General features: G+C 44.0%; 1 protein-coding gene across 4 annotated transcripts in view; it reads right to left on the bottom strand.

Annotated features, from left to right (window-relative positions):
- The window catches only part of ZNF592 (zinc finger protein 592), a 96,482-nt gene extending 69,709 nt beyond the window's left edge, over positions 1-26,773 (bottom strand). For 2 of the 4 annotated variants that reach the window (XM_044980815.1, XM_044980817.1), the window contains exons 1-2: positions 26,672-26,773; positions 18,674-21,024 (exon numbers count right to left, since the gene is read on the bottom strand). In XM_044980815.1, the coding sequence (XP_044836750.1) occupies positions 18,674-21,010 (2,337 nt within the window). In that variant the 5' untranslated portion in view covers positions 21,011-21,024; positions 26,672-26,773. Of the gene's footprint in view, positions 1-18,673; positions 21,025-23,162; positions 23,349-26,671 lie in introns of all 4 variants that reach the window. The other 2 variants (XM_044980814.1, XM_044980816.1) reach the window with 2 other exon arrangements.
- Between the last annotated feature and the right edge of the window lie 255 nt (positions 26,774-27,028).

Here is a 27,028-nt window from a genome sequence, read left to right as displayed (position 1 = left end):
GTTTGAGAACCACTGAATTAACCCCTCTGGAGCCTCGGGGAATGCAAGGGGGGGGGTGTCTCCCTTGGTAGGGTTGGGAAGGAGGTAGATGGTGTAGGATATTGCTCTTCTCATGTGATCCCTCCCCCATGGAGCTCTTGGCTCTATCACTGTTAATCTAAAGTGGCTAATTTTAAATAAAGCTACCCTCCCCTGACATGAATTTCCCTATGGTACTGAAATTAAATGTAGACTATAATTTGGCATTTGAGAAGTGAAAGGGATGGTAGCCCTAAGGGAAAAGATAACAGCTTGGCTCTTTGTGTTAAATAGCTGTCTGCAAGCCTCAAACTGCTGAATGAGCTTTAGGGTAGGGAAGGCTGTGCCTCCCCAAACAGCCTGGCCCTGCCCCCATCTGACCCCCACTCACTTCCTGCCCCCCTCAGAATCCCCAACCCATCTTTCTCCTTGTCCCCTGACCCCCCTCCCAAGACCCCCCCAACCACCACCCTGGGACCCCACCCCCCACAAACCCCCCCTGCTCCCTGTCCCCTGACTGCCCCAACCTCTATCCACCCCCCCACCGAGTCCTGACAGACCCCCAGAATGCCCACGATCCAACCCCCCATTCCCTATCCTCTGACCATCCCCCTAGAACCTCTGCCCCCTCCCTGTCCCCTGACTGCCCCTTATCCAACCCCCCCAGCCCCCTTACCATGCTGCTTACCTGCACCTCTCCCCTGTCTCAGAGCCTCAGTGCACGTGTACAGGAGCGGCCCTGGACAGCGCTGCAGCGGCCTGGCTCCAGTGGGACCTGAGCTCACAGCCCCGCCCCCTTACCACGTGGCTCCGAGAGGGAGGAGCTCAGGCCCCGCCCGAGCCATGCCGCTTTAGCTGTGTCCAGGGCCACTCCTGGATGCGGCATGCGGAGGCGCCGGGGGATGGGGGAAGGTGGAGGCAGGGGGGCCTCCGACATTCTAGTGGAGTCCCCTGCGGGGCCTGAGGCAAATTGCCCCACTTACCCCCCCCCGCCCCCACAGGCAGCCCTAGTACTACAGGGGTGTGAGTGATTGCTGCACCCAGGCCATAAACTACTACTCTGGTCTGAAAAGGATTGTAGTGGAGATAACATCTAGGGTGAGAAGTTAGTATTTGTTAGATCTAGTTAGATCCTTAGTGTATTAAGTTAGCCTTGCGTGTTTTGTTTTATTTTGCTTGGTAACTTACTTTGTTCTGTCTATTACTTGAAACCACTTAAATCCTACTTTTTATATTTAATAAAATCACTTTTGTTTATTAATTAACCCAGAGTAAGTGATTAATACCTGGGGGAGCAAACAGCTGTGCATATTTATCTATCAGTATTATAAAGGGCAGACAATTTATGAGTTTACCCTGTATAAGCTTTATACAGAGTAAAACGCATTTATTTGGAGTTTGGATCCCACTGGGAGCTGGGTGTCCGGGTGCTGGAGACAGGAGCACTTCTTAAGCTGTTTTCAGTTAAGTCTGCAGCTTTGGGGGCGTGGTTCAGACCCTGGATCTGTGTTGCGGCAGGCTTGCATGTCTGGCCTAACAAGGCAGGGTTCTGGAGGCCCAAACTGGCAGAGAAAACGGGCTCAGAGGTAGTCTCAACACATCAGGTGACAGTCCCAAGGGGGTCTCTGTGACCGAACCCATCACAGGCAGAACCGGAAATACATTAAACATTGAAAAAGGAAGCTACGGTAAGGCCTTCCCAGCCCTTATATAAAGTAGAGAAGAACAAGATATGCCAGACTCAGAATGGGTCAGCAGAAAGGGAATAAAGAGCTGGATGTTTCTGGAATGCAGATGTATTGTGAAAGCACGTCACTGACAAAACTATATACACAAAAATTACATTAAAAAGAACACTAAAACTGCAAAACAAAACAGCACTACTTCGCATGTGGGTTGTTAGTGAGTCTAGGCAGGTCCTAAAGGACACCTGAGACTTTCAGTCTCCAAGAAGGCATCATGGGCAGTTTGGAACTGTGGAATGGAGATTAGCAGTGGATTGCTATTTAGTTGACATTTTAAATTGACATCATTAGGTTTCAGTTACCACCCCACTGCTAGGAACAGAAGCAATTCACACCCCTCAGAGTAACTGTTTCAGCCTCACTTAGGCCTGGTCTACACTAGGCGTTTAAATCGGTTTTAGGAGCGTAAAACCGATTTAACGCCAAAACCGTCCACACTAGGAGGCACCTTATATCGATTTTAATGGCTCTTTAAACCGGTTTCTGTACTCCTCCCTAACGAGAGGAGTAACGCTAGTATCGGTATTAACATATCGGATTAGGGTTAGTGTGGACGCTGATCGACGGTATTGGCCTCCGGGAGCTATCCCACAGTGCACCAGTGACCGCTCTGGACCGCAATCTGAACTCGGATGCAGTGGTCAGGTAAACAGGAAAAGCCCCGCGAACTTTTGAATATTTCCTGTTTGCCCAGCGTGGAGCTCCGATTAGCACGGGTGGCGATGCAGTCCGAAATCAAAATAAAAAAAGAGCTCCAGCACGGACCATGCGGATGTGATCGCTGTAAGGGCAGGCAAATCCGTTCTATCAGCGCTCCGTTACAGAAGATGAAATTCAGAATCCTTTTTTAAAAATCTCCAGACAGACGCCATAGCAGGGACTCAGCGCACTGCAGCGTGACAAGCGTAACGGAAAGCCAAAGAATCAAATGGATGCGCATGGACTGGAGGACTGAAGCTATCCCACAGTTCCTGCAGCCTCCTAAAATTATTTGCATTCTTGGCTGAGCTCCAAATGCTTCTAGGGTCAAACACAGTGTCCGCGGGTCAGGGCATAGCTTGGCAATCTACTCATCCACCCCCCACCCACCCCCAGAAGCGAAAGGTAAAACAATCCTCTGACTCTTTTACATGTCACCCTATCTTTACTGAATGCTGCAGATAGACGCGATAGTGCAGCACTCAACACCAACATCCTTGCTCCCCCCCCCGCCATGGGCGGCTGATGGTACAATACGATGGAAATCCATCCTCATCATCAGCATAAGCTGATCGTACAAAAAGATGGAAATCCATCCTCATCATCAGCCTCAGCTGATGGTACAAAAGGACTGGTAACCGTCCTTGTATCAGCCTATTGGCCCTAATTTTTTCTGGTGGATGGATGGTGCAATATGGCTGGTAACCATCCTCATCATAGCAACAGGGGGCTGAGCTCCATCAGCCCCCACCCTTCATGTGTAAAGAAAAGATTCAGTTGCCCCTGGACTAGCAGTGGGATGCTGGGCTTCTCTCCTACACACTGCTTAATGTCCTGTCTGGACTATCATAGCAGCTGGAGGCTGCCTTCCACTCATTTCTCACTAACAAGTCAGTGTGTCTTATTCCTGCATTCTTTATTAATTCATCACACAAGTGGGGGGACAATGCTACGGTAGCCAAGAAAGGCTGGGGGAAGAACGGAATCAACAGGTGGGGTTGTTACAGGAGCACCCCCTGTGAATAGCATACAGATAATAATTTCTGCAGGCTCTGACACAGAGCAGCTGTGCTCTCTGGTTCTATGATACGGTGGTTCTCTAGCACACTTGCCTATATTAGGCAGCACTGATTCTATTTTTAGATACCAAAAAGGAGGGATTGACTCAGGGAGTCATTCCCAATTTTTGCTTTTGCGCCCCTGGCTGATCGGCCAGGGGCACTTATGACAGCAGCTAATGGTACAAAACGATGGAAGGGGCAATATGGCTAGTAACCAATCTTGGCTTTTGCGCCCCTGGCTGATTTGCTGCTAGTGCCCCTGGCCAATGGTACAAAAGGACTGGTAGCCATGATCATCCTCAGTTCCAATTTATGGAAGGATTTGGATGGTGCAATATGGCTAGTAACCATCTCTGCTGTCATGCAAAAGCAAAAGCATGCTTCTGTGTAGCGCTGCTGAATCGCCTCTGTGAGCGGCATCTAGTACACATACGGTGAGAGTCACAAACGGCAAAACAAGCTCCATGATTGCCATGCTATGGCATCTGCCAGGGCAATCCAGGGGAAAAAGGCGCGAAATGCTTGTCTGCCGTTGCTTTCCCAGACGAAGGAGTGCCTGACGACATTTACCCAGAACCACCCGTGACAATGATTTTTGCCCCATCAGGCACTGGGATCTCAACCCGGAAGTTCCAAGGGGCGGGGGAGGCTGCGGGAACTATGGGATAGCTAGGGAATAGCTACCCACAGTGCAACGCTCCAGAAATCGACGCTAGCCACGGACCATGGACGCACACCACTGATTTAATGTGCTTAGTATGGCCGCGCTCCACCCGATTTTATAAATTCTGTTTTACAAAACCGGTTTATGCACATTCGGAATAATCCCGTAGTGTAGACGTACCCTTAGACAAGGAGATTGTGACTGCTGCCCCTGGGAGCCAGCTGAGGTCACTCAATTAGAGTGAACTGCAAACAAAATGAGGCAGACAAATCCCAAAAGCTGGTGGATATTCCAATACTTAGATTTACCAAGCCAGAACAAAACAGCTTCTATAGTACCTCTTCTTAAAGTACCCAGCCTCAGGCATCCGTCCAGACACACCTGTCAGATATGATGATTACTGAAAATCTTATCTCATTATATAAAAGAAAAGGTTCTTCCAATCCCAAAGGATCAGCCACATACCCAGGTCCAATTATAACTTAGATCTTACCCAAAATACACGCCTATACCCAATTCTTATTAACTAAGCTAAAATTTATTAAAAAAAGAAAAAAGAGAGGGAGTGTGTTGGTTAAAAGATCAACATACATACAGACTTGAATTCAATTCTTGAGGTTCAGATGCATAGCAGAGGTGAGCTTGTAGTTGCCAAAAGTCCTTTTAGATATAGTCTATAGGTTATAGTCCAATGTCCATATTCAGGGTGACTCCAGTCAGTGACTGGGGATCTCAATCCTTATGGCTTAAGGTTTCCCCCTCTTGAAACCCAAAGCAGATCTGAGATGAAGTAGAATCATGTCCCAGGGTTCTTATACATTTCCAGCAGCCTTTCTGCCTGAGAAAACAAAAGGCCTAACTCTCCTTCTTCCAAACATCCTGGCAATTAGCACAGGGTAATTTATCCATTAAACAGTTCAGATACAGGTTACTACAACCTTCAAAGAGACATATAGACAATAATACTATTTCACTCAAGTATCATCATAAATGTTAATATTTCTTTTTTGATCTTTGAATTAAAACTATAGCAATAGACAAGACTTGTTTGCTTACATCACAAGCCCTGAGCAAACATCTACCCTTCTACCTCTAACAATGCAGACTTGCATTTCAAAGCTCTATTCATTTACATATCTTCCTAACCAGTCTTTAAGGTTCACCTATGGGTCAGGTCAGTCTGAGAGTTAATTAACTCTTTCTGGCCATGTCACCTTCCAATGAGATGATATATCACAATCATAACATCACAGAGATATCACTGTATTAGTTACATTCAGTTCATACTCGGAATTTAAACACACACACACACACTTCTTTGCAGCAGGAGCTAGGCACTTAAAGAAAAGGAAGCTTAGATTCAGACAATTCTGAGGGGAGAAATAGTTTCCGTATCAAACATTGCTGCTACAATATATATGGAAACCCTGGTCATAATTGCCATTATTTTATCCCACTCAGTTCTTACTTAGCACCCTTATTCCATACAATTACACACTCGGGTGTAGGAAGATGCTTTTAAAAACCCACAAAAACTACTCTGATCTGAAACATTCCCACAAGGATGTGAGGCTTCCTGTGCAATGCAATCACCACAGAACATTTACAGGGACTCCCTAGAACTTAGAAACTCAGCCCTTGGAGGGAAGTTTCCTAGCTGTGGACTTTTCCCCCCACCACTGGAACTTCTTTCCAACTGGTTCCATTTGCCCTTTGCAATCTGTTGCCCCACCCAATCCCTTATCCTAACACAGGGGCTCTCAGACTTTTGTAATGGTGACCCCTTTCACATAGCAAGCCTCTGAGTGCGACCCACCTTATACATTAAAAACACTTTTTAATATATTTAACGCCATTATAAATGCTGGAGGCAAAGCGGGGTTTGGGGTGGAGGCTGACAGTTCGCAACCCCCCATGTAATAACCTCATGACCCCGAGGGGTCCCAACCCCCAATTTGAGAACCCCTTTCCTAACACTTCCCAACACCTACTCCAGTTTCCCCTCCACCAAGTATATAGGGGAGAGGGATAGTTCAGTGGTTTGAGTATTGTCCTGCTAAACCCAGGGTTGTGAGTTCAATCCTTGAGGGGGACACTTAGGGATCTGGGGCAAAATCAGTACTTGGTCCTGCTAGTGAAGGCAGAGGGCTGGACTTGATGACCTTTTGAGGTCCCTTCCAGTTCTATGAGATAGGTATTCCCATTACACTCCTAATCCATCCACCACCCTGTCTTTTTCCTTACCACTTCACTCCTCTGCCCTCCCATGAGCACAATCCTCCACATTTTTCCATCTCTTCGTGACCCCTTCTTCCCACAACCCTACCACTCAACTTGCCTTACCCATGTCCCTTTTCCCAATGCCCTCCATGGCCCTTTGCCTCCCTTATTCTTCCTCACCTGCCCAACATTAACCCCTCCAGACTCTCACTTTTAAAAAACAAGGATATTCACCAGCCCGCTACAAAAGCCATTCATTCATGAACTGAGAATTAAGATTGCACAAGGGTATTTTTGGCTTGGTCTCAATGTAGAAATTATATCAGCATAATTATGTTGGTCAGGAGTGTAGGAAAAAAAGCCACCCCTGATCAACCAATATGCCAACACCCCTCTTCCCCAGCCCCTGTATGTGCCAACGTAGCTAATGTCCTTTGGGGAGGAGCTGTTCCTACACTGACAGAAAACTTCCAGGGAGTGACACCAGTTAAGTTTCAGCACAAAAGGCTGAAGTTTGACGGAGAAAGAAATTCAAAGCACTCCTAACTACAGGCATTTCTACTGCTCCAACAGCCGTAATTCTGAATTTCCTGCTACATCCTCCTCCTCTTCCTCTCCTCACAATCCTCAACCATTACTGGGACATCATGGAAGCCTTCTGACCCTTTAGCTTCCCACCACCCTGAAACCTGGGTCAAGAATTCTGTTTGCTAAAATAGTCAGTCATTCATTTGACCATATTCACTAAACTCTGCTTCTCTAACCTCTTGATTTCCACATTCCCACTCTGCTCACCACCTCATCCTCTTTGGCTATGCCCCAAATCTGCCCCTTTGTGACCACCAATCCACTTACTCCACGCAACTCTCAGTATGTTCCTGCCCATACTTTCTTCTGACTGTTCTGAATCCTTCCACTCCACTCTTTCCTCTACCCTCCTGTTTTTTTATTCTTCTGTCCAACTGCAAAGTCCATCCTAAGACCCCCCAAACCTAGCTCATTCTAACTTCCACTTCTGCTCCTGATCCCTGAACGTCTCTGAGGAAACTCCTGAGATTGTACAAGCTCTCTCTTTCAGTTTGGATATATTCCTCACTAAACAGCACTATTTCTGCACCTTTATAAGCTCCCACACTCACTACCCCAAACCTAGTCAGAGGCCTAGTAGTGGTATGGGTTGATTCCTGGTTCCCAATAGGTAGTGGCAATCGTGCTGTGAAGCTTGTTCCCTTTACTACAAATAAGTTCCTCCTTCAAAACTATTCAATCCAAAAGCTTATGCAAATAACCAAGTGACTCCCAGAAAAAGCAGCAGCAACTTCACTCCATTAAGATGACCCAATCAAACGATAAATTCAGTTATTATGTCCACTTCTTTCTATTTCTGGAATCTCTCAGCTAACTGTTATTCCAACCTGTGTCCACAGCAGAAACTTGAAGACCTCTAGTCAGTTTTCTTACCTCAATACACATCCATTTAGTAGCAGTCTGCCTTTTGCTTATTTTATGTAACAGGTCAAACTGGATTTGTTATCTTTGACATACTTTGGACAACTTCGGACACAGGCTTTTACATATATTTTTCTGCCAACCTCAACATGGCATAAAAACACTTGATCATTTCTCCAAAAACCTCTCCACTCCCCACTTTTAGTCAGCCTGTAAGATGGGAGTTCTCAGACTCCTTTCTCCCTCATTTTCTTTTCCCATCTAAGCTGTATCCAAATCCTGCTGCTGCCGTTTCCAGAACAGTTATGGTCCTGCCTCTTTTTTTTTTTTGGTCCACACAGGTGAAACTCATTTAGGCCCTCAGGATTTATCTGGCTGGGTTTTTCCAAGAGTGACCATTACTGTAGTATTAGAACATCTTCCACAAAGAAATTAACACAAGTCTCTTCCGCACCTACCAGTTATAGCCTATTTTTTCCAAAAAATGTAATGTGAGATGCAAGTATGCTGCTGCATTATGATTGTTACCAAAAGGCGGCCAAATTGAAATGAGGGCTATTGCATTTAGTTCTGAACTTGGACAGAGCAGAGTTAATTCTTTTTTAGTCTGTAAACAAGCTAGATAGCCTTCATCTGGCTCCTGTAAGACTTTTCACCCGCAGATAGGAGTCTTTCCCAATTTGGTAACAGTTTCATTTTTCTAATTATGTGAAGCCATCATGGGAGGTTCAGCACCATAGAAAAGGCATGAACTACCTAAGATCACCAACACCAAGCAGGGCTTTAAAAGTCAGTACAGTGAAAATGAACTGAACTGTGTCCAATGGGGAACCAGAGTGGGAAGCTATGAATTAGGATGATGTGTTCTTGGTATTCTGCATTACTGAGCAGACAAATCGTTACATTCTGGACCAATTTAGCCTCCTCAGCGTATTGGATTTCACTCCTAAGTATAGAAAGTTGCAATAATCAAGCCATCTTGATTATTGTAATCCTTTCTGGCCTCTATGACAGCCACATCACTCTCCTCCAACGGCTACTAAGGCCAGATCTACATCAGAAGAGGTTTGGCAGTAAAGCTATATCAGCAAAACTTCCGAGTGTAGACAGAGCTTATACCAGCTAAAGAGTGCTTGTACAGGTTATATGGTTCGGCAACATGATACGCTATACTGGCAAAGGCACTTTTATGCCAGAATCACTGCATTTGCAATGCGGCTCTTGCTGGTATACACGCCTCCAAAAAAAACATACCACCCCTAACCAACACCGCAATGCCAGCAAAGTTTCTAGTGTACAACGGGCCTATGACCATCTTCTTTGTCCATCATTCTATCCACACCTACCTTGCTCTGCTTGAATCCATTCATCAACTCCTTTTATTATCTCATGTTCATGCAGAGGTGTGGGAACGTATCCAACTGCAAAGGAAGAAATAAGGCTGCCATCTCTAGAAACCTGCAGGAGAGGATTGCAGAGGACCTCCATGAAAATTTCATTGGGATCTATCAGGAGGATTCTAGGGATATCACTGCATACAGAAAAACTGCTCTGTATAACTCTTCAGAGGAATGAAGAGCAGATAACTATCTGTGTCTGAGACCCCGCAAAGTTATCCACCATGGTCTAGGTGGTGGTGAGGTTTCTGCCAAGTACTGCACATAGCTCTTGGTAAAAACAGTTGGTCTGTGGCTCGACACTGGATTAACTGTTGGCCTCCATGGCCTTCTGGTGTGCCTACCACAGTTCCTTGGCTTTCAGATGGCACTGCTGCTAATCCCTGTTGTACCCTTTTTCCTGAATCCCCCATGCAATCTGCTCATAGACGTCCACATTTCTATAGCTGGCCCATAGCTATGCCTGCACAGCTTCTTCTCCCCACAGTCCCAGGAGATCCAGTGTCTCCTGTCTACTCCAGGTCAGAGCGTATCTGGAGTGCGTAGCCAGAATGGTTGGCCAGGAAGTTGCACACACCAAAAGAGCTGCTATGTGTGCATACCAAGCTGGACAATCAGGAAAAGGTATTGCAAAAAAATTGCTGGATTTTTAAGTGGGGAGGGGCCGCTTTTGGTCTCCGTGACCCCTAAGCAGTGGAGTTAACAATTGTGACCAGAATGATCCATTTCCTTCCTTCACCCCTGGTGGGCCATATTCACCATGACTGATGCTATGGGTGATGCTGTGCACAAACACTCCCAAGCAGAAGTGTCAATAAGTACGTTTTATTTCAGACTTTAGGGGAGCAACGGAAGGGAGTTCTGAACCTTAACTTTTGCTTTCCATTGTGCTTACAATGAAAATGGTACCTCTGAATTTTATCTCTAGCTGTTGCTATTGCAACCATGCCAGATAAGGAGAAGAAAGAAGAGGACTCAAGGTGACATGTTCAGCAAGATCATGAGAGCAAGTGCTACATCAGACCATGAGCAGAAGGCCTGGAGGGTGACTACTGCAGACTGCGTGGAGAAGGAAGGAGCAGACAAGACCAGAAAAAAGGCCCAGGAGAAAGGCCCAGGAGTCACAGCAGGAAAGGGAATTGCACCTAGACATAATGGGCTTCTCCAGAAGCAAACAAACAAACAGATGCTGCAGACTCTTGTAGAGCCTACAGGTTCAACAATCACAAGCCTCCCTCCCTTTACCATCCATGGAGAACTCCATTTTAGCACCTCCCTACACATACACTCTCAGCGTTCCACATGGCATCAAGGTACACACATCCCTACCCCTCAGGGTGGATAAAAATTAAAAAAGGATTTTACATTTAAATCAGATTTTTTTGATAAAATGCTTTTTAATCAAAAGAAATTTAGAAGAGTGTTCCAAGCTAATATATGCTTGCAGTGCTCATTTGATGCACCTCCTAGCCAAAGACTTTGTTCCAGAAATAAAGGCTAATGTTGTTGAAATTGCAAAATACCACTTTGCAGCAGCTGCGCTGAAAAAAAGTGGAAGGAACCAAGCTAACTCACCCACAAGATGTGCGATGGAACTCAGTAGTGGACTGTTTTGAGCACTATATCAAGAACTGACCTAATCTCATGACAGTTTGTGAACAAAATAGTGAAAAAAAAGACGTCACTGTCACAACCAAAGTTCTCAACACTAGGTTTAACACAAATGTTGAACACATGCTGAGTACCCTGAAACCTATTTCTGTAGCCTTGAACAAAATGCAGGGAAACTGCTGTTTTAGTGCTGACACTGCTGAAATTTGAAAGGAACTGAGTGAAATCTTAAAAAGAGAAATACGCAATGAGAGAGTTAAATTACAAGCATTAAAAAAACAAATGGGAGAAGCACAGTTTCTAGCTCATTTTCTTGCAAATATTCTCAATACTTGGTATTAGGGTCAAATCTTAACTGCTGAAGAAGAGGAGTTGGCTATGACATGGACATCCAGCAATCATCCCTCCATAATGTCAACTATAATAAACTTCAGAGCTAAGGGTGAACCACTCAAGAAATATGTTTTCTGATGATGTTTTAAAGAAAGTCACACCAGTGAACTGGTGGAAGTCACTTAAGCACTTGGATTTAGAGACTGTTGAAGTGATAATCTCACTTTTAACAGTAGTAGCTTCTTCTGCTGGTGTAGAAAGAATATTTTCTTCCTTTGGACTGAGAAATCGTTTGGGACCTGAAAAAGCAGGAAAGCTTGTTTTTCTTTTCCAGATTATGAACAAACAGGAAAATGACGGTGAAGACGACTGAGTTAGCTGTAGAAGCCAATATTTTAAGTTTCTCATGTTGACCTGGCTGACAGTCAATTTAATTTTTATTTTTTGTTTTAAATATTTCCTTTAACTATTTTAGTTAAAGAATTTTAACAAAAATAAACCTGGTTTTAAAAAACTCAAATGTTTAAATTCCAAAATGCATATGCTTGTTTTGTTAAAATATTATAGGTTTGCTGTTGAAGAAAAAAATCCAGAATACATAACGTTGTTGTTTTAGTTAAATAAAACAATTTAAATGTCTGCCTGGTGATGTTCTCCTAATACAGCATGGCAAGAAAATCCTCCACATATTAATGATTAGCTGTTGAATTGGAGATAGTTCACCTCCCAATGACTACATAAGTATGTGCTTCAATTATCTTTAGTAAATGAAATAACCAAACAATCATTCATTTTCTGATATACCTGTAAAACTAATCTGAAAAGTTTTCAAAATAAATCACTAAAAATGTATAGTGTGTATCTTCTAAAAATGAAACCTACATCTACGAGTTGTGAAGAATATGTATTAAGGTTATAATAACCAACAAGAATGCACTTTAGAAATCCATGATTAAATGGAGTTTCCTGACTAGTGATTTAAATCAAATCCACCCTGCTACCCCTACCACTCCACAGCAGGATAAAGTAAGGACAACCACAGTTTCATATACAATGACCTGTGAGAGCCACAGTTGTTGTATGAGTAGCCAAAATGGACATGAATGTTCTTTCCCCTTGTTAAGTTCTGTTTCATTAATTTATTAAGTTTTTAATGTATTAGCTTTTAATTTGTACAGATTTCTTTTTTTTGCACACTGGTTATGTTACTCAATAAAATTGTATTTTTTGGAAAGTAATTAATCTTTAATTCCCAACAGAATGCCAAGCGGTACTGAAAGCACCCACTTCCTTGTTATTGTGCAGTGTGATAACTCATAGGATTAGTGACAGATAGTGTAATAATTATAAATGTACAGCAAGCACCACAAAATTAATAAGTGCACTAACAGTGTATATTCATAGACATACACCAAAGTATCCCCCCCATTCCTAATAGGCCCCAGAATTGCAGGGCAAGGAGGAACACAGTCCATCAAAACACTTAACTGGGGATCACTGTTAAAGTGCTCTTTCAAGGCCTTCCTCAGCCATATAGCTCCACGTTGAGCTCATTTAATACCCCTTGTGTCTGACTGTTCAAACCCAGCAGAGAACCACACCACCTCCGCGTTCCACCCAGCAGCAACTTTTCTCCCTTTGCCTCATAGATCCTATGCAGGATACAGCAGGCAGCTATAATTATGGAGATACTTCTCTCTCAGAGATCCAATCTTGTGAGTAACCAATGCCATACTCCTTTTAGTCTACCAAAAAAGCACATTTAACGGTCATTCAACTACAGGCTCAGCAGGTGCAGAATCTTTCCTTGATGCTGTCGAGCTTCATAAGCCAAGGGTAGGCTGAGCTCCACAGGATCATTACTGGCATTTCAATATTCTCAATGCTAATCCGCATGTCAGGAAAGAAAGTACCTGCTTGCAGCTTTCTTAACAGTCCTGTGTTCTTAAAGATGTGAGCATCATGCACCTTCTGTGACCAGCCCACACTGATGTCAGTGAAGTGTCCCTGGTGATCCATCAACACTTGCATAACCATAGAAAAGTAGCCCTTTCTGTTGATGTACTGTGGGGCAAGATGAGCTGGGTGCCAAAATAGGGATGTGAATGCTATCTTTTGAAAGAACAACCATAATGTTTTGTTCAGAGTTACGAACATTTCAGAGCATGAACAACCTCCGTTCCCAAGGTGCTCGTAACTCTGAGGTTCTACTGTATTATGATGCAATCCCACCAGTCAGTAATTGTTTCTTGGGCCCAGAAGCCCACCAACTCCAGCAACACCCACCATGAATTGGTTTTCACTATGCCCCACAGCAATCTGTCCTCCATGAAATCATCATGCTCTCCACTGATGCGGTTCTTCTTGTGACTCTGCAAATTCCAGAGGATCATGCATCTTGTGCTTGCAATGCTCATAACAATAGTACAGAGCTGTGCAGGTTCCATGCTTCTGTCAGAGATGATGGATAGTGGGGAGGGGAGAGCACGTTCACCAGAGATTTTTTAAAAAGGCACGAAAATTACAGACCTTGAATGACATTATGGGATGGAGAAAGTTGCATGCTGGGAAGCTGACCCCTTGCACCACTTGTTTCTGCCCCAAAATTTCCCAAAACACAGTGCATTGGACGGTGACAATCTGCATACTGGGATACCTACTCATGGTGCACCACACTGTGCATGCAGAAAAGCACTCTTGGGGAGTATATGCAACGTTAACGGAAAGATCACACACGCAATATACTAAATGCAGCAACTTTATGCCAACATAACTTGCATCAGCAAAGTTTGTAATGCAGACAGCCTATGTCAACAGAATAATGCTTCCATCAATGTAACTAACCTTGTTTGGAGAGGTGATGTTCTTATACTAACGGAAAAACCCCTTCCATCAATAAAGGTTATATCTACAATGCAGGGTTATGCTAGCATAGCTATTTTGGTATAGTCTCAGCAGAAGAGACATACCCTTAGTGCTAACTATAGAAAAGAGCAGTTAACCAGGTTCAGCAACTCTCCGAAAAAGGAAAATTATCCCTCAGAAATGTGAAAAACTGAATTATTTAAACATGTTTTATTAGAATCAACTCTCCAATCAAGAAGGAAGGTGTAGAGAGGAGGTGAAAGAAGCAATAAGAGATAAAACAGGGATGCTAACAGCAAAGGATACAAATTTGCATTTCCTGACTGGTGACAATTGATAGGGATGCTAAAGGCCACAACGAAAAAAAGTCAAAGATCAGCAGAGTTGAGGCCAATAAGAAGGAATTCTTGAAATATATCAGGAACAAACAAAATCATAATGATATAGGTCCAACACAAGATAAGGATGGTAAGTAAAACTGTCAAAACATGATGCAAAATAGGCAGAAATTAATATTTCTGTTCTGTATTTGGATATAAGCAGGGATGATATTTATATCATACACGGATAATGAAATACTTTCCATTCCATCAATAACTATGAGACATGACAAACAGCAACTATTAAAATTAAGCATTTTAAAATCTGCAGGACCCAATAATTTACATCCAAGAATATTAGAAGAATTGGATGAAGAGCTCTCTGAATCATTAATGTTAATTAATGGTCCTAGAATACTGGGGAAGCTCCAAAGGACTGGAAAAAGCTAATATTGTCCCAGTATTTAAAAAGAGTAAAATGGCATGATCTACAAAGTATACGCTAGTTAGTCTGATGTCATTCCTGGACAAGATAATGGAAAGGTTGATATGGAATGCAATCAGTAAAGAATTAAAGAATGGTGGTATAATTATTGCCAAGCAACATGGTTTTACAGTAAATAGGTCTTGTCAAACAAACTTCGGAATTTTTTGATGAGTACACAAGTTTGGTTGATAAAGGTAACTTAAGTTAATATACTTGGACTTCTGTATGGCATTTGACCGACATTTTGATATAAAACTAGCACTATATAAAAATCAATGTAGCCCTATTAAATGGCTAAGAACTAGTTAACTGACAGATCTCATAAAAAGTAAGTGTACACAGGAATTCACTACTCAACAAGAGTGTTTCTAATGTGGTTCCACAGCAATCTGGTCTTGCCACCAATACTATTAAATATCAATGATCTGAAAGAAAATATAAGATCATTGCTGGTAAAACCTGCAGATGACACAAATTGGTGGAGTGGTAAATAAAGATGGGGCTTATTCAGTTACATGCCCCGAAGTGGATCACTTGGTAAGCTGAGCTCATTCAAACTAACAACATTCCTTTTAACACAGCCAAAGGCAAGATCATACATCTAGGAACAAGGACTGTAGGTCATGCAAGATGGAGGACCATATCTTGGAATGCAGTGACATTGAACAAGACTTGGGGATAACAACTGATAACCAATTGAACATGAGCAACCACCCAGCACAATGCTGTAGCTAAGAGGGCAAACACATCCCTTGGATGTACAAGCAGGGAAATATCAAGAAGTAGGGAGGTGGTGTTACCTCTTTATACGGCATTAGTGAGACTATTACTGGAATACTTCATCCAGTTCTTGTGTCCACACATCAAAAGGATATTGAAAAATTACAAAGGATTCAGAAAAGTGCTACAAGAATGATTTAAAGACCAAAGACCAAAAGGCTTAAGAAGCTCAATCTGTGTAAGCTTACCCAAGAAAAGGTTAAAAGATGACCTGATCATCGTCCACAAGTACTTACATGTGTAAGAGATTTCTGACAGTAGATGGCTCTTTAATCCAATGGTTGAAAGTTGAAGTTAGAGAAATTCAGACTAGAAATAATTTTTTAAGTCAGAGTAACTTATCAGTGGAACAATTTACCTACAGATGGAGTGGATTCTTCACCACCTGAAGCTTTTGAATCAAGACTTCATATCTTTCTAGTTTATATGTTCTCGCTCAAATCCAAGTTACGGGTTTGAGGCAGATTTTACCAACTGAGGTTTTTTGGCCTGTGTTATGCAGGTCAGACAATCTTAAGGGTCCTTTCTGACCTTAAAAATCAGTGAATCTTTGTCTAAGATTAGAACACTGGATCAAGTAATCCATTCCCTGCAGCAACAGAGGTATTAAAAAAAATAAATAAATGAAAGAAAGAAATTAAAGCTCCTATACTGGGCCAGAGCAAGTCTGAAACTCCAGTTTAGGGCTCGCAATATTTTTTTAAATTTAAAATATTTCTAGGCGGAACACTCTAATGAGAGATTTGTAGCTGTATACTCTAGATCATTCAATGTGTCCATGCTAAGAATGGTCAGCCATGCTTCCAGAGCCTCCTGACAGCTTGTAGTCTTTGTTTATCGATCTAATTAAAGGAATTATATCTGGGGCGTACCAGCACATACAATTTAGTAATTCTGGCAGCCAAAAATATATGGAAGGCGTTGCCTTTTTCTAAAGAGAAAGAAAGGACGGTTCTCTCCTCCTATTCAACTATGGCTGTTTGTGAGTATTTAATAAGGATGCTGTATGATCGATCATACCCTCAAAGAATCAGACAGCATGGTCTTGGTGTGCAAGAATGGAATATCCCCCTCTCCTTCGTACCTATGGGGAGGGCAGGCAAAGGAGAGGTAGAACTGCACAGATTCTCAGGCTCTGAAGGGTGGCATGCCTTAGAGTTGGAGGTTAGTGATCACTCAGAAGGAAGAACCCCAGGGGAAAGGAGCAGGGCAGCAACGTCTTCAATTACGTAGGAAACTGAGTCTCTTGCTGAGAAGCAGACTGCACTGAAGTGCTAAGCCACTTCTTTAATGTCCCACCAGAAGCCCTAGGCAGGCATGGGCCTCATCACAAGACAGCCAAGAAGAGTCTGGCACAACTGTCAGACTGATGCTATTGCAGATACTGCACCTGGCGTCTCAGGGTATGTCTACACTGCAATTAGACACCAGCAGATAGCCCGTGCCAGCTGACTCACAGGGCTCAGGCTAAGGGTTGTTTAATTCTGGTGTAAACTCTGGGACCATCTTACTGCAGGGTCCTCGAGCCCAGGCTCCAGCCTGAACGCCTATACCACAATTAAACAGCCCCTTAGCTGGAGCCCCAAGGGCCAGCTGCAGGTTTTGAATTGCAGTGTGGATGTACCTCCAGTCTCTCCTTTTCTATTTATGCCTTGCTGGGCTGAGTATGTTACCAGGGTCCCAGAGTTCAAAGTGCTGCACAAACAAAACCCACCTCAACACATTACAAAAATCAGAAATTAAATATGATCACATGACTCCCCAACCTGGTTCTGAATTTAAAACCCTGTTAGAAATCAAAATGATCTTGACAAATTAGAAGAGCTCTGAAATCAAGATGATGAAATTCAATACAGACAAGTGCAAAGTACTTCACTTAGGAAGGACAAATCATATGCACAACTACAAAATGGGGAATAACTAGCTATGCGCTAGTACTGCTGAAAAGGCTCTGGGAGGCTATAATAGATCACAAATTGAATGAGGCAACAATGTGATGCAGTTGTGAGAAAAGCTAATATTTTGGGGAGTATTAATAGTATTGTTGTATTTCAGACACAGAAAGTAACTGCACCACTCGGCACTGGCAAGGCCTCAGCAGGAATACAGCATCCAGTTCTGGGTGCCACACATGAAGGAACATGTGGATGAACTGGAGAGAGTCCAGAGGAGAACAAAACAACGATAAAAGGTTTAAAAACCTGACCTATGAGGACAGGCTTAAAAAAAAAAAACAAACCACCTGGGCATGTTTAGTTTTTAAGAATAAAATATTGAGGGGGGACCTGACAACAGTCTTCAAATATGTTAAGGGCTGTTATAAAGAGGAAGGTGATCAATTGTTCTCCATGCCCACAGAAGGCAGGACAAGAAGTAATGGTTTAATTTGCAGCAACAGAGATTCAGTTTAGATATGAGGAAAAACTGTCTAACTGTAAGGATAGTTAAGCATTGGAACAGGTTACCAAGAGAGGTTGTGCAATGCCCATCATTGGAGATTTTTATAAACAGGTTGGATAAACATCGGTAAGGGATGGTCTAGGTTTACTTGGTCCTGCCACAGTGGGGGGGACTGGACTAGATGACTGCTCAACGTCCCTGCCAGCCCTACGTTTCTATGATTCTAACTAATCTGTGTAATTCATCTTACAGTTTACACTCTCATCCTGCAAAGCATAGACAGTGAGTAACTAGTCATTAGGTCTGGTATTCATGTGCTCAGAACTGAAGACCAAACTTGTGTGCGATCTCCTGAGAGCCACAGAAAAATCACCAACTTTGCAGTCCATGACGCAGTGCTGTTGCGCACACAGCCCAAAACTTCACTGGCAGCTGCTTTCTATTTTACTTTCCATCATCATCCTTAAATTTATGACACAAGATACATTGACATACAGACCCCAATACAGAATTGCAAGTTTAAATAATTCAATTTCAACTATGTCGTCTATTTTCTTTCTTTTTCAAATGGTAGTTACATTTCTATTGGATTTAAAGGAGTTAAGATTTTAAAGAATTACTTACCAGTCCCTCATTATCTTCTGAGGTTCTCTGGAAGTGTGCTGCTAGAGCAACATAATCCTGCGCCTGCTTGTTACATTCAAGACACTTTAGTCCATGACGGATTAGTCTCAATGGATCTGCATACAGAGGCATGGCTGGGTGAGTGTTGATAGAGATTCCTATCCCACTTCCTGATGTAGCACTGGGTTTACATGAAGGAGATGGGAAATACAAAGTCTGAGGGGCCAAAGACACTGAAGAGTTTGTAGGAGAAGCTGAAAACATTTCATCTAAGGAAATTGGTTTCATTAACAGCTGAGAACATTGCATAATCAATCCTTTGCTCTTGTGCTCTCTTGCATGTTTAAGCAAACTACACTTGTTAAAGAACAGCAGCAGAGTTGAACACTGAGTACACATGACTTCAATGTGGACACTTCGTCTACTATAGTGTTGAGTTAGGCTTTTTTCTAAGGCAAATGAATCTCCACATTCCAGGCAACAATACCCAGATGCAGGCAACTGAATATTGCTGTCAGGTGGTGGGCTGAGGTTTGGAGAATATACTGGCACAAGATTGTTACTGTTTAGTACTTTATTAAATTCCTCCACAATTACAGGAGCAGTTTTCTTTACTTGATGCACCAGTGGCACTGACATTTGAGTTAGCTGAGGCTGACTTCGCCTTTGCACAGAGGATTTTGCTGTGACAGAAGCAGCAACACTGTGTGGAACTAAATTGAGATTTGCTAGATGTACGGCTTTGGGAAGGAGGCTGGAAGTGGGGGGGTTAGATGGCTGCGTCACAGTACCCTGCTGCTGCCTCTTGTTGGGCTGCTGACCCACATTACCTATTTTTATGGCATCACTGCCACAGTTTGGCAGGGGAGACGAAGACACATTGGGTGTGCCGTTGTCAGTAGTCTCTGTTTTCACATCATCTATACAGGGGCTCACAACATTTGACACTTGAACACCTGTGGCAGCTGCATTTTTGGTGGAACCCTTGATTGCCTCATTTTCTGTGACTGCATTAGTATCAGGTGAAGGGAAGGACTTAGTAAACTCTTCCGTGGCCGAACCTTCTGCACATGTCTCCTCAGGGGATTTGCCCAACTCTTCAGCTTCTGGCAAGATTCTAGTTACAGTTCTTTTAATTTCACCAGAAGACATCTTAATAGTTTTTATTCTAACTTTGGGAATAGCTGGCGGAGAGCCAGCTGCCATGGAGGGAGAGCCTTTTCCACTACTATCACTGCATACACTCCGAGGACTCTCGGGCTGCTTGTTGGCCTTTTTTACCACCTCTAGGGGGCTTCTTGGGCTCTTTGGTGACTTAGGCATTTTGGGGCTTCCTTTCATGCCATCTTTAAAATGGCCAGAAGGTTCTTTTGTAAGACTTGTTTGATCTTCTTTTGGAATACATGCAACTTTTTTGGCCTGAAGAGCTACTAATGCAGCAACACAAGATGACAATTTTGAGTGAGCTGGCTTTAGACGTTGGCGAGGTGGGATTGATGAAGAAAAGTTCACCTCGGGCATAGACCCTCGGCTTTCCTTCAAGTTATTGTTGTGGAAGCTTCCAAATGCCAAGCCTTCTCCAAGGAAGTTGTTTGTATCCACTAGATCTTTGCTGGATTCTACAAATTTCTCTGCTACTCTGTCTTGTTCTTTTCTGCTCAATTCCAGCCTATTTTCTTGCTGGCTATGAATCTCCATCTTTTGTTCTTTTTTACAATATTGATCAAACATACTCAATTCTGGCTCTGGTAATTTCCTAAGTGAATCTAGAACTGAAGCCGCAGTTGGAATATATATTGGAGTTGGTGGGAAATATGGAGTTTGGGCATGTTTTGGTTTATCATCAATACTGTTCTCTTTGAAAGCATCCTCCGGTTCAGGGCTGGAGATAGGGCTGAACTGACTGAATGTGGGTAAAGGTTCTGACTTTGATTGGTCCAGTTTTTCAGAATAGTTTTTCGAACTATCACCATTAATAAAAGCAGAATCAAATTTCCCATAACTGTGCACTAAGTTGTGAGCCTCTGATGGCAGATCAGACCCACGGAACCCATTGTGTAACAGGCCAGCTCCAAGGTGATTCCCCTCCTTTTCTGCTTCAAAGGACTCCTGACGACTTGTGTTCTTCACAATAACACTCACAACAGGGGTATCAGGCGCCGGCACTGAGTGGGACAAGGACACATTTTCATCTATACAAATTCCTGATGGCTTTAAGTGATTTTCGTTCTCTTCACCAGTTGACTGTATGGTCTCCTTGGCATCAAGGCTAGTTGGGTCTGGGATGTCAAAAGCAGCCAAAAGGTCATCGAAGTCCGGGGTTTTCATGTCGCCCATGATGAAAGCTGCAACTGAAAGCGAAAGACACTATCAAAGTTTGTCTCTGGAAAAAATGTCTATTAAACTCTTACTTGGATTTACTCTAACTGATGAAGAAAAAAATTAGGCCTCTAGCCACTACAGGGAAGCTAGGATGAGAACTTTCAACATGCTATCACTTAAACTTCCAGTTTAAACACTGTGGGATTTTATTGTTCATTTGTAGATGGACTAACTCAGTGCCATTCAGCCTTTCTGGCCACAGGGCCTAATGTTTTACTTTAAAAGGCCAAGGGGCTGCAATCAAGACTGGGGAAGATCCTCTACTGTTCTGCTCCCTATAAACTGCTCAGGCAGCATAAGCCACCTGCAAATACCCTGCTCTGGATTCCCAACATAGAGGAGCCCCCAGTGGGCATCCAGCTGTCTCCTACATTCCCCTAGTACAGCTGTGCCAGGCTGGGAGGGGTGTAGCTGCTATGTGCTGTGCTCTGCTACCCCACTTGGTGTATGGTTCCTTGGGACTACTGGCAGCTGGTGCAAGTTAGAACAGCTGGGAGCCTGCCTTAACCTGGGCTTGGGCAGAGAATCAGGGAGCTGTAAGTTGGTAGTTCTCAGTTTCTCTTCATCCCCCACTCCTATACTGCCCTAGGTGGCTGTGTAGGAGAGGGGCACATCCAGGAGGGCTAGTTCAGTGGTTTGAGCATTGGCCTGCTAAATCCAGGGTTGTGAGTTCAATCCTTGAGGGGGCCATTTAGGGATCTGGGGAAAAAAATCTGTCTGGGGATTGGCTCTGCTTTGAGCAGGGGGTTGGACTAGATGACCTCCTGAGGTCCCTTCCAACTCTGATATTCTATTCTATGATTCTTTCCTAGGTGTCCTCTATAGTCAGTCAAACTCCAACTCTGCTCTCCCTAGGGCTCCCATAGCTTGAGGGGAAAGCAGCTAATGAAGCAATTGATGCTACTCTCCTGTCCCTCCCCTGCAACCCAACAGGAAGCCAGTGGGGTAGCTGCAGCAGCCGCTGCTCCTGGAGCTACAGGACAAGCTGTGAAGGGCAGTGCCCCCTACCTCCTCCTCCCATAGGTATAGGGCTGATCCAAACACTTCAGTGTAAAAAATAAAAATCACAGGGCATGGCTCAGGGAGCACTCTTCAATTGATCAAACACGGTCACCCTCAAGGACCACCAACATAAGGCCTCAAGCATTACAGAATGGATACCTCTGGACAAACTCAAAAGAGAAACTAGTATGATCTGCAAATAACACAAGCTGTTACTTCCTGGAAAGTTACAGTGAAGCCAGACCTGAAGTATTTAGTACTGCCAATCACCTGGAGAAAAGCCAGAAGCAATTGGCTAGCCCAAGAGAAACAGCATTGAAAAATGAGAGCCCTGGTTTCTGCCAGCACAACCTAAATAATAAAAAAGTCTTTACTAAATATTTTAGTATGTTGTGTACAGCAGCACCTTGAGCACTCAGTTGGGGATTACTGTAAGAGGGCCAATCCTATAGTCCTTAATTAGCTAATAAAATCATTGAGGAGTTTTGCCTGAGTACAAATAAAGAATCATGCCTAGAAGTCATAAAGCTGGTACAAGGAACAACTTCTATGTGAACTAACAACTAAACATTGCACTTTGTTACAAAACAATGGAACATACCGAATGGTCTTTGCTCTCTCTTCACCCCACTCTACCACTTTTGTAGTGAGACAAAACTAAGTTAATCATTAATCACATGAATTATTGTGGGGCCTCAGGACCAATGAAGAATTGGTCCTCATTGTGCTAGACTCTGTACAAACACTGAGTAGCAGACGGTCCCTGCCCCAAAGAGCTTAAAAACTAAACAGAGAAGACAGATACAGACTGGGCAGAGATGAGGGTGAGGAAGGGATATCACACAGAAGCAGAGTGAACAATATGAGAATGGAAAATGTCATTTTAGTGTCAGGCTTACTAAATTTAGGGCTTGTCTACAAACAAAGAGCATTGGTTTAATTAAAGGTTTTAAAATGTAGTTTAAGCCAGTGAAAAGGCTTTATGGATACTTCTTTTGGTTTAAGAGTGGCTAACTTTGGGTTAGATTAAGCCTGTTCTAACTGAGCTAAACTAAAGCAAAATAAGAGCATCTACACAGGGGTTTGTACCAGTTTAAGACCATACCTTTAGTTAAACCAGTGTAATTCTGTATTTAGACAAGCCCTTGGAAGTTCAGATGATGATCCATACAGTGCTTAAGAACAGTGCCAGTCAATGAGGAGTTATCATGCACCATGAGGACTACAGCTGCTGGCAAGAAGCATGGTTGTAGGCTCTTCCCTTACTTTTGGAGGGAAAAGTCTGTGCCAGCTGGAAGATAAGACCAGACATCCTTCAGTTTCTGGCACACAAGTAATTATACAATGAAGACTGTTCATTCCTTACAGCATAATACCCATGTCTATGTACAGAAAGTAAATCACCACATCATTTAAAGCACATAAAACTTTCTATGATTAAAAGATTTCAGTGCACCAAGACTTATATACTGAATACTTTAAACAAAAGATTTCATGAACAGCATGGTACGCAGTCTAACCTCCTGGCCTGTTGCATCTCCTTTTCCTAGCTTTAGCTAAATCTGCAGATTGCAGTCCACCAATTTGTACTGAAAACTAGAATGTTTCAGAGCACTATGAAACAGGGGTGTCCCGGCCCACGGAATTGACCGGGTGGTGGCAGCCGAAGGGGAGACCTACCCTAGGATTTTGGGGTGGGGGGAAGACATGCGGGTCCTCACTTTGAAACCGCCCAGTTTCAAGTGAGGGTAGACTCTGACAGCAGTCCACCAATTTGTACTGAAAACTAGAATGTTTCAGAGCACTATATTTGGCTCCATACATGTCAGAAGCATCACACAGACTGGGCTCCCTAATAAGCAATGCAGACAAAGATTACAGACTTATTTTCAACTAGAGAGGGGACCAAGGGCCAGGTTTTTAAAAGGATTTAAGTACCTACTGGGATTTTCAAAAGCTCTTTAAAAGCTTTTGAAAATGTACGCGAGCACCTATCTGCCACTTTAGGTGCCTAGGGACATTTAAAAATTTGGTCCTAGATAACTAGAGTACGACAAGAACCGGGACTCACCACATAAAGCTTTATGGGAAATAGTCTAGTGTTTGCAGGAGAGTCTGTGTACATATTTAAGTCCCACAGCAGCTTAATTTATATACTGTCTCTGTTGTACAGAGTATAAGTCTCTCCTTCGCTCATATTGCAATATTTCTTCATAAAAGTTTATTGTAAGATGATATGATGTTATATTTTCTCAGAGTAAAGCAGAATCAGACTCAGAATCTGGAGAAAACTGAACATTTCCAGTTAAAAAGATTTTAAAATAACCAAAAGTTTAAAGAGAAGTAAAGTGCCAAATATTTCTGTGTATTCCTAAATACTGAAAAGAGAATCAAGTTATAATTCAATGTATTAAAGTTTCTATTGTACCTTCTGCATTACTGAATAATGAACATTTATCATTCTTATATAATGTGACTGCTTGTCACTGGAATGGGTGAAAAAAGTATGGGGACAGAAATTTTTAAATTACAACTTAAAAAAATGGAAGAAGTAGAAATTTGCACAGACATGTAACAGGTCATCATACAGGCTGATAAATGACAATTACTTGCACAATAACCAAGTCTGCATATGTTTCATTGGCCAAAAACCAAACAAGCAAGAATATACATTTCAACAAGAAGGCACAGGGGAACAAAGGGAGACAAAGATCTTAGCTCTTAAACTCTTGAGCACTGAAGGAACTGTGGGTCAGGTAGAACTGTAAACTCACAAGGCCCTTTGCAACATCTAAGCTCCAATACACTTTGAATTCCAAAGGAGTTACTGTAATATCAATGCCCCACATGCACACTACACTAACTTTTCACTGGGAGCATTATTTCTGTGGACCTTTTGAGATCTGCAATAGGTCCCGCAGACTTTATAGCAACATGTAATATTCTGTTCAAAGAGGAAGTTCAAGATTGCCATCTAATATTAAAGTATGAAAACACAGTTATACCAAGGTAGGTTACAGTCCTAAAAAGCTAAGTATTTAGAAGTGTGCAAGTTAAAGGACAATAGAAAAATACCAACCAATGGCAGCTCTATATGGGAGTTCTCAAGCCCAAAAGCCAGGCTTAATTTTTAGACAGGGCAGTGGGGGAAGGCAAAGTCTCTTTGCCAGCAGAGTACCTTCAAAGAACTTGGAGATCAGGATCAGGGACTTAGTAAACACAGAGAGTGTACAACAACTGGCAGTAGAAGATGAAGCCGAGTTTGTCGAAGGAGACATTTGTCAAGGGAATGTCATGAGGGAGTGGGTTTGCAGATACTAAAGGGACAGAAAGATTAGTCAGATGGGAGAGTCAAATTGGAAGGTTCCACAACATGTAGGGGTGGATTCAGGCTTCAAAATGTTAATATACAGTAAAATACAGGACACAGAGTAAAAGAACAGACTAGGCAGGTCCCAAAACAAACTCCTTGGTCAACTTAATTTACATGGCTTGGTGTGAATGTGGCTTGTTCATTCACCACACAGTCTGGGTAGACAGTTCTGCTCTAGGCCAGCAGTTCTCAAACTAGGGTCCAGGGACCTCATGGGTCCTTAGAAACTGCACATGGGGTCTGCAAAATGTCAACCATCACGCCAAGGATAGACAGACTCTCCAATAAGAAGCAGGTACACCCATCTCACTGATACCTGTAAGTGCTCTTGTACTCTTTTTCTTAAAGCATTACTAACAGTACGTGTTTATGTGAAGTACACATATACCTTTGCCAAGCAGTTTCTCAGCTGGAGGGCCGTGATTAACATTGTATTTGAAAAGGGGTCTATCTACAAAATAAGTTTGAGAACCTCTGCTCTAAGTGACCAAACTCTGGTCTGGAAGTGGCAATTTCTGGGCTCTATCCCTTACTCTGCCAGTGACTTGCTGTGTGCCTTTGGGCAAGTCACTAAAACTGCTCTGTGCCTGTTTCCCCCCACTATGAAGCAGGAACCTCCCACTTACCTACCTTCATCAAGAGCTTCAAGATCAAAAGAAAAAAAAGAGACTAACCCCCAGAGCAATACTGTTAGGCTAAAGCCAACCCCCAGGATCCAGATGGGCCATCCCGGTGGGAAGGCCACACACACTGCTCAGTGGCCTTCGTCCCAGGCGGGAGGCAGAGGGGAGAAGTCTTCTGCCCCCAGCAGGCAGCAGTGCCTGTCCCACCGGCCAGGGAAGATCTCTGTGGGGCCAGGCAGGCCAGGGTACAGTCACAGCCATTCCCTAGGGCGGGATGTGCAGTCAGTCTGTCCGTCCGCCCGCCCCACAGCGTGGGCAGGGCAGATTAGGCGGTCTCCTGTCCATAGGGCTGGAAGTGTTTTGTGGGGCTGGCGGGAGTCCGCCTGTCTGTGCGGCCCCATGGGGCTGGCAGGAGAGTCACGTCAGTCTGTCTGTCTGCTCACCCAGGGGTCGGCGGGGGGGTGTCCGCCTGTCCCGCGGACTGGGGGAGGGGAGCGGGCAGTAGCGAGTCCCGCGGGGGGTGTTGGTGTCCGTCTGTCAGGGCAGAGAGCTGTCCGTCCGCGTGGGGCTCGGTCCGTCCGCGGGGGTCAGTGCCCGGCCCGGCCGAGCCGCACTTACCAGCGCAGGCAGCTCCTCCGGGGCCCGCACAGGCCTCACCCAGCGCCGGGCAGCAACGGCCGCAACATGGCGGCGGTGGGGCGGGGCCGGGCCTGGGAAGACCGCCCCGCCCCGCCCCTTTGGCCCCGCCTCCGCTCCCTGCCGCGCCCCCCGGGGACCGCCCCGCCTCTCCCCCGCTCCCCCAGGGACTGCCCCGCCCGCGACTCCCTGCCCTGTCCCGCCCCGTCCGCGCGGGCCCAGCTCTCGCTGCTCTCCTCGGCGCGGCCCCGCGCTCGCGCGCTCCTCCTTGTCCGCAGCCCTGGACCCCTCCCCTCCGCGCCCACCTCTCGCGCGCGCTCCGGGCGGTCTGGGGGCTCC

The sequence above is a fragment of the Mauremys mutica genome, chromosome 11, assembly GCF_020497125.1.
Source record: "Mauremys mutica isolate MM-2020 ecotype Southern chromosome 11, ASM2049712v1, whole genome shotgun sequence".
Taxonomy (NCBI): Eukaryota; Metazoa; Chordata; order Testudines; family Geoemydidae; genus Mauremys; species Mauremys mutica.
Note: the sequence above shows the minus strand (reverse complement) of the source record. Positions and strands in the feature narration are given on the sequence as shown.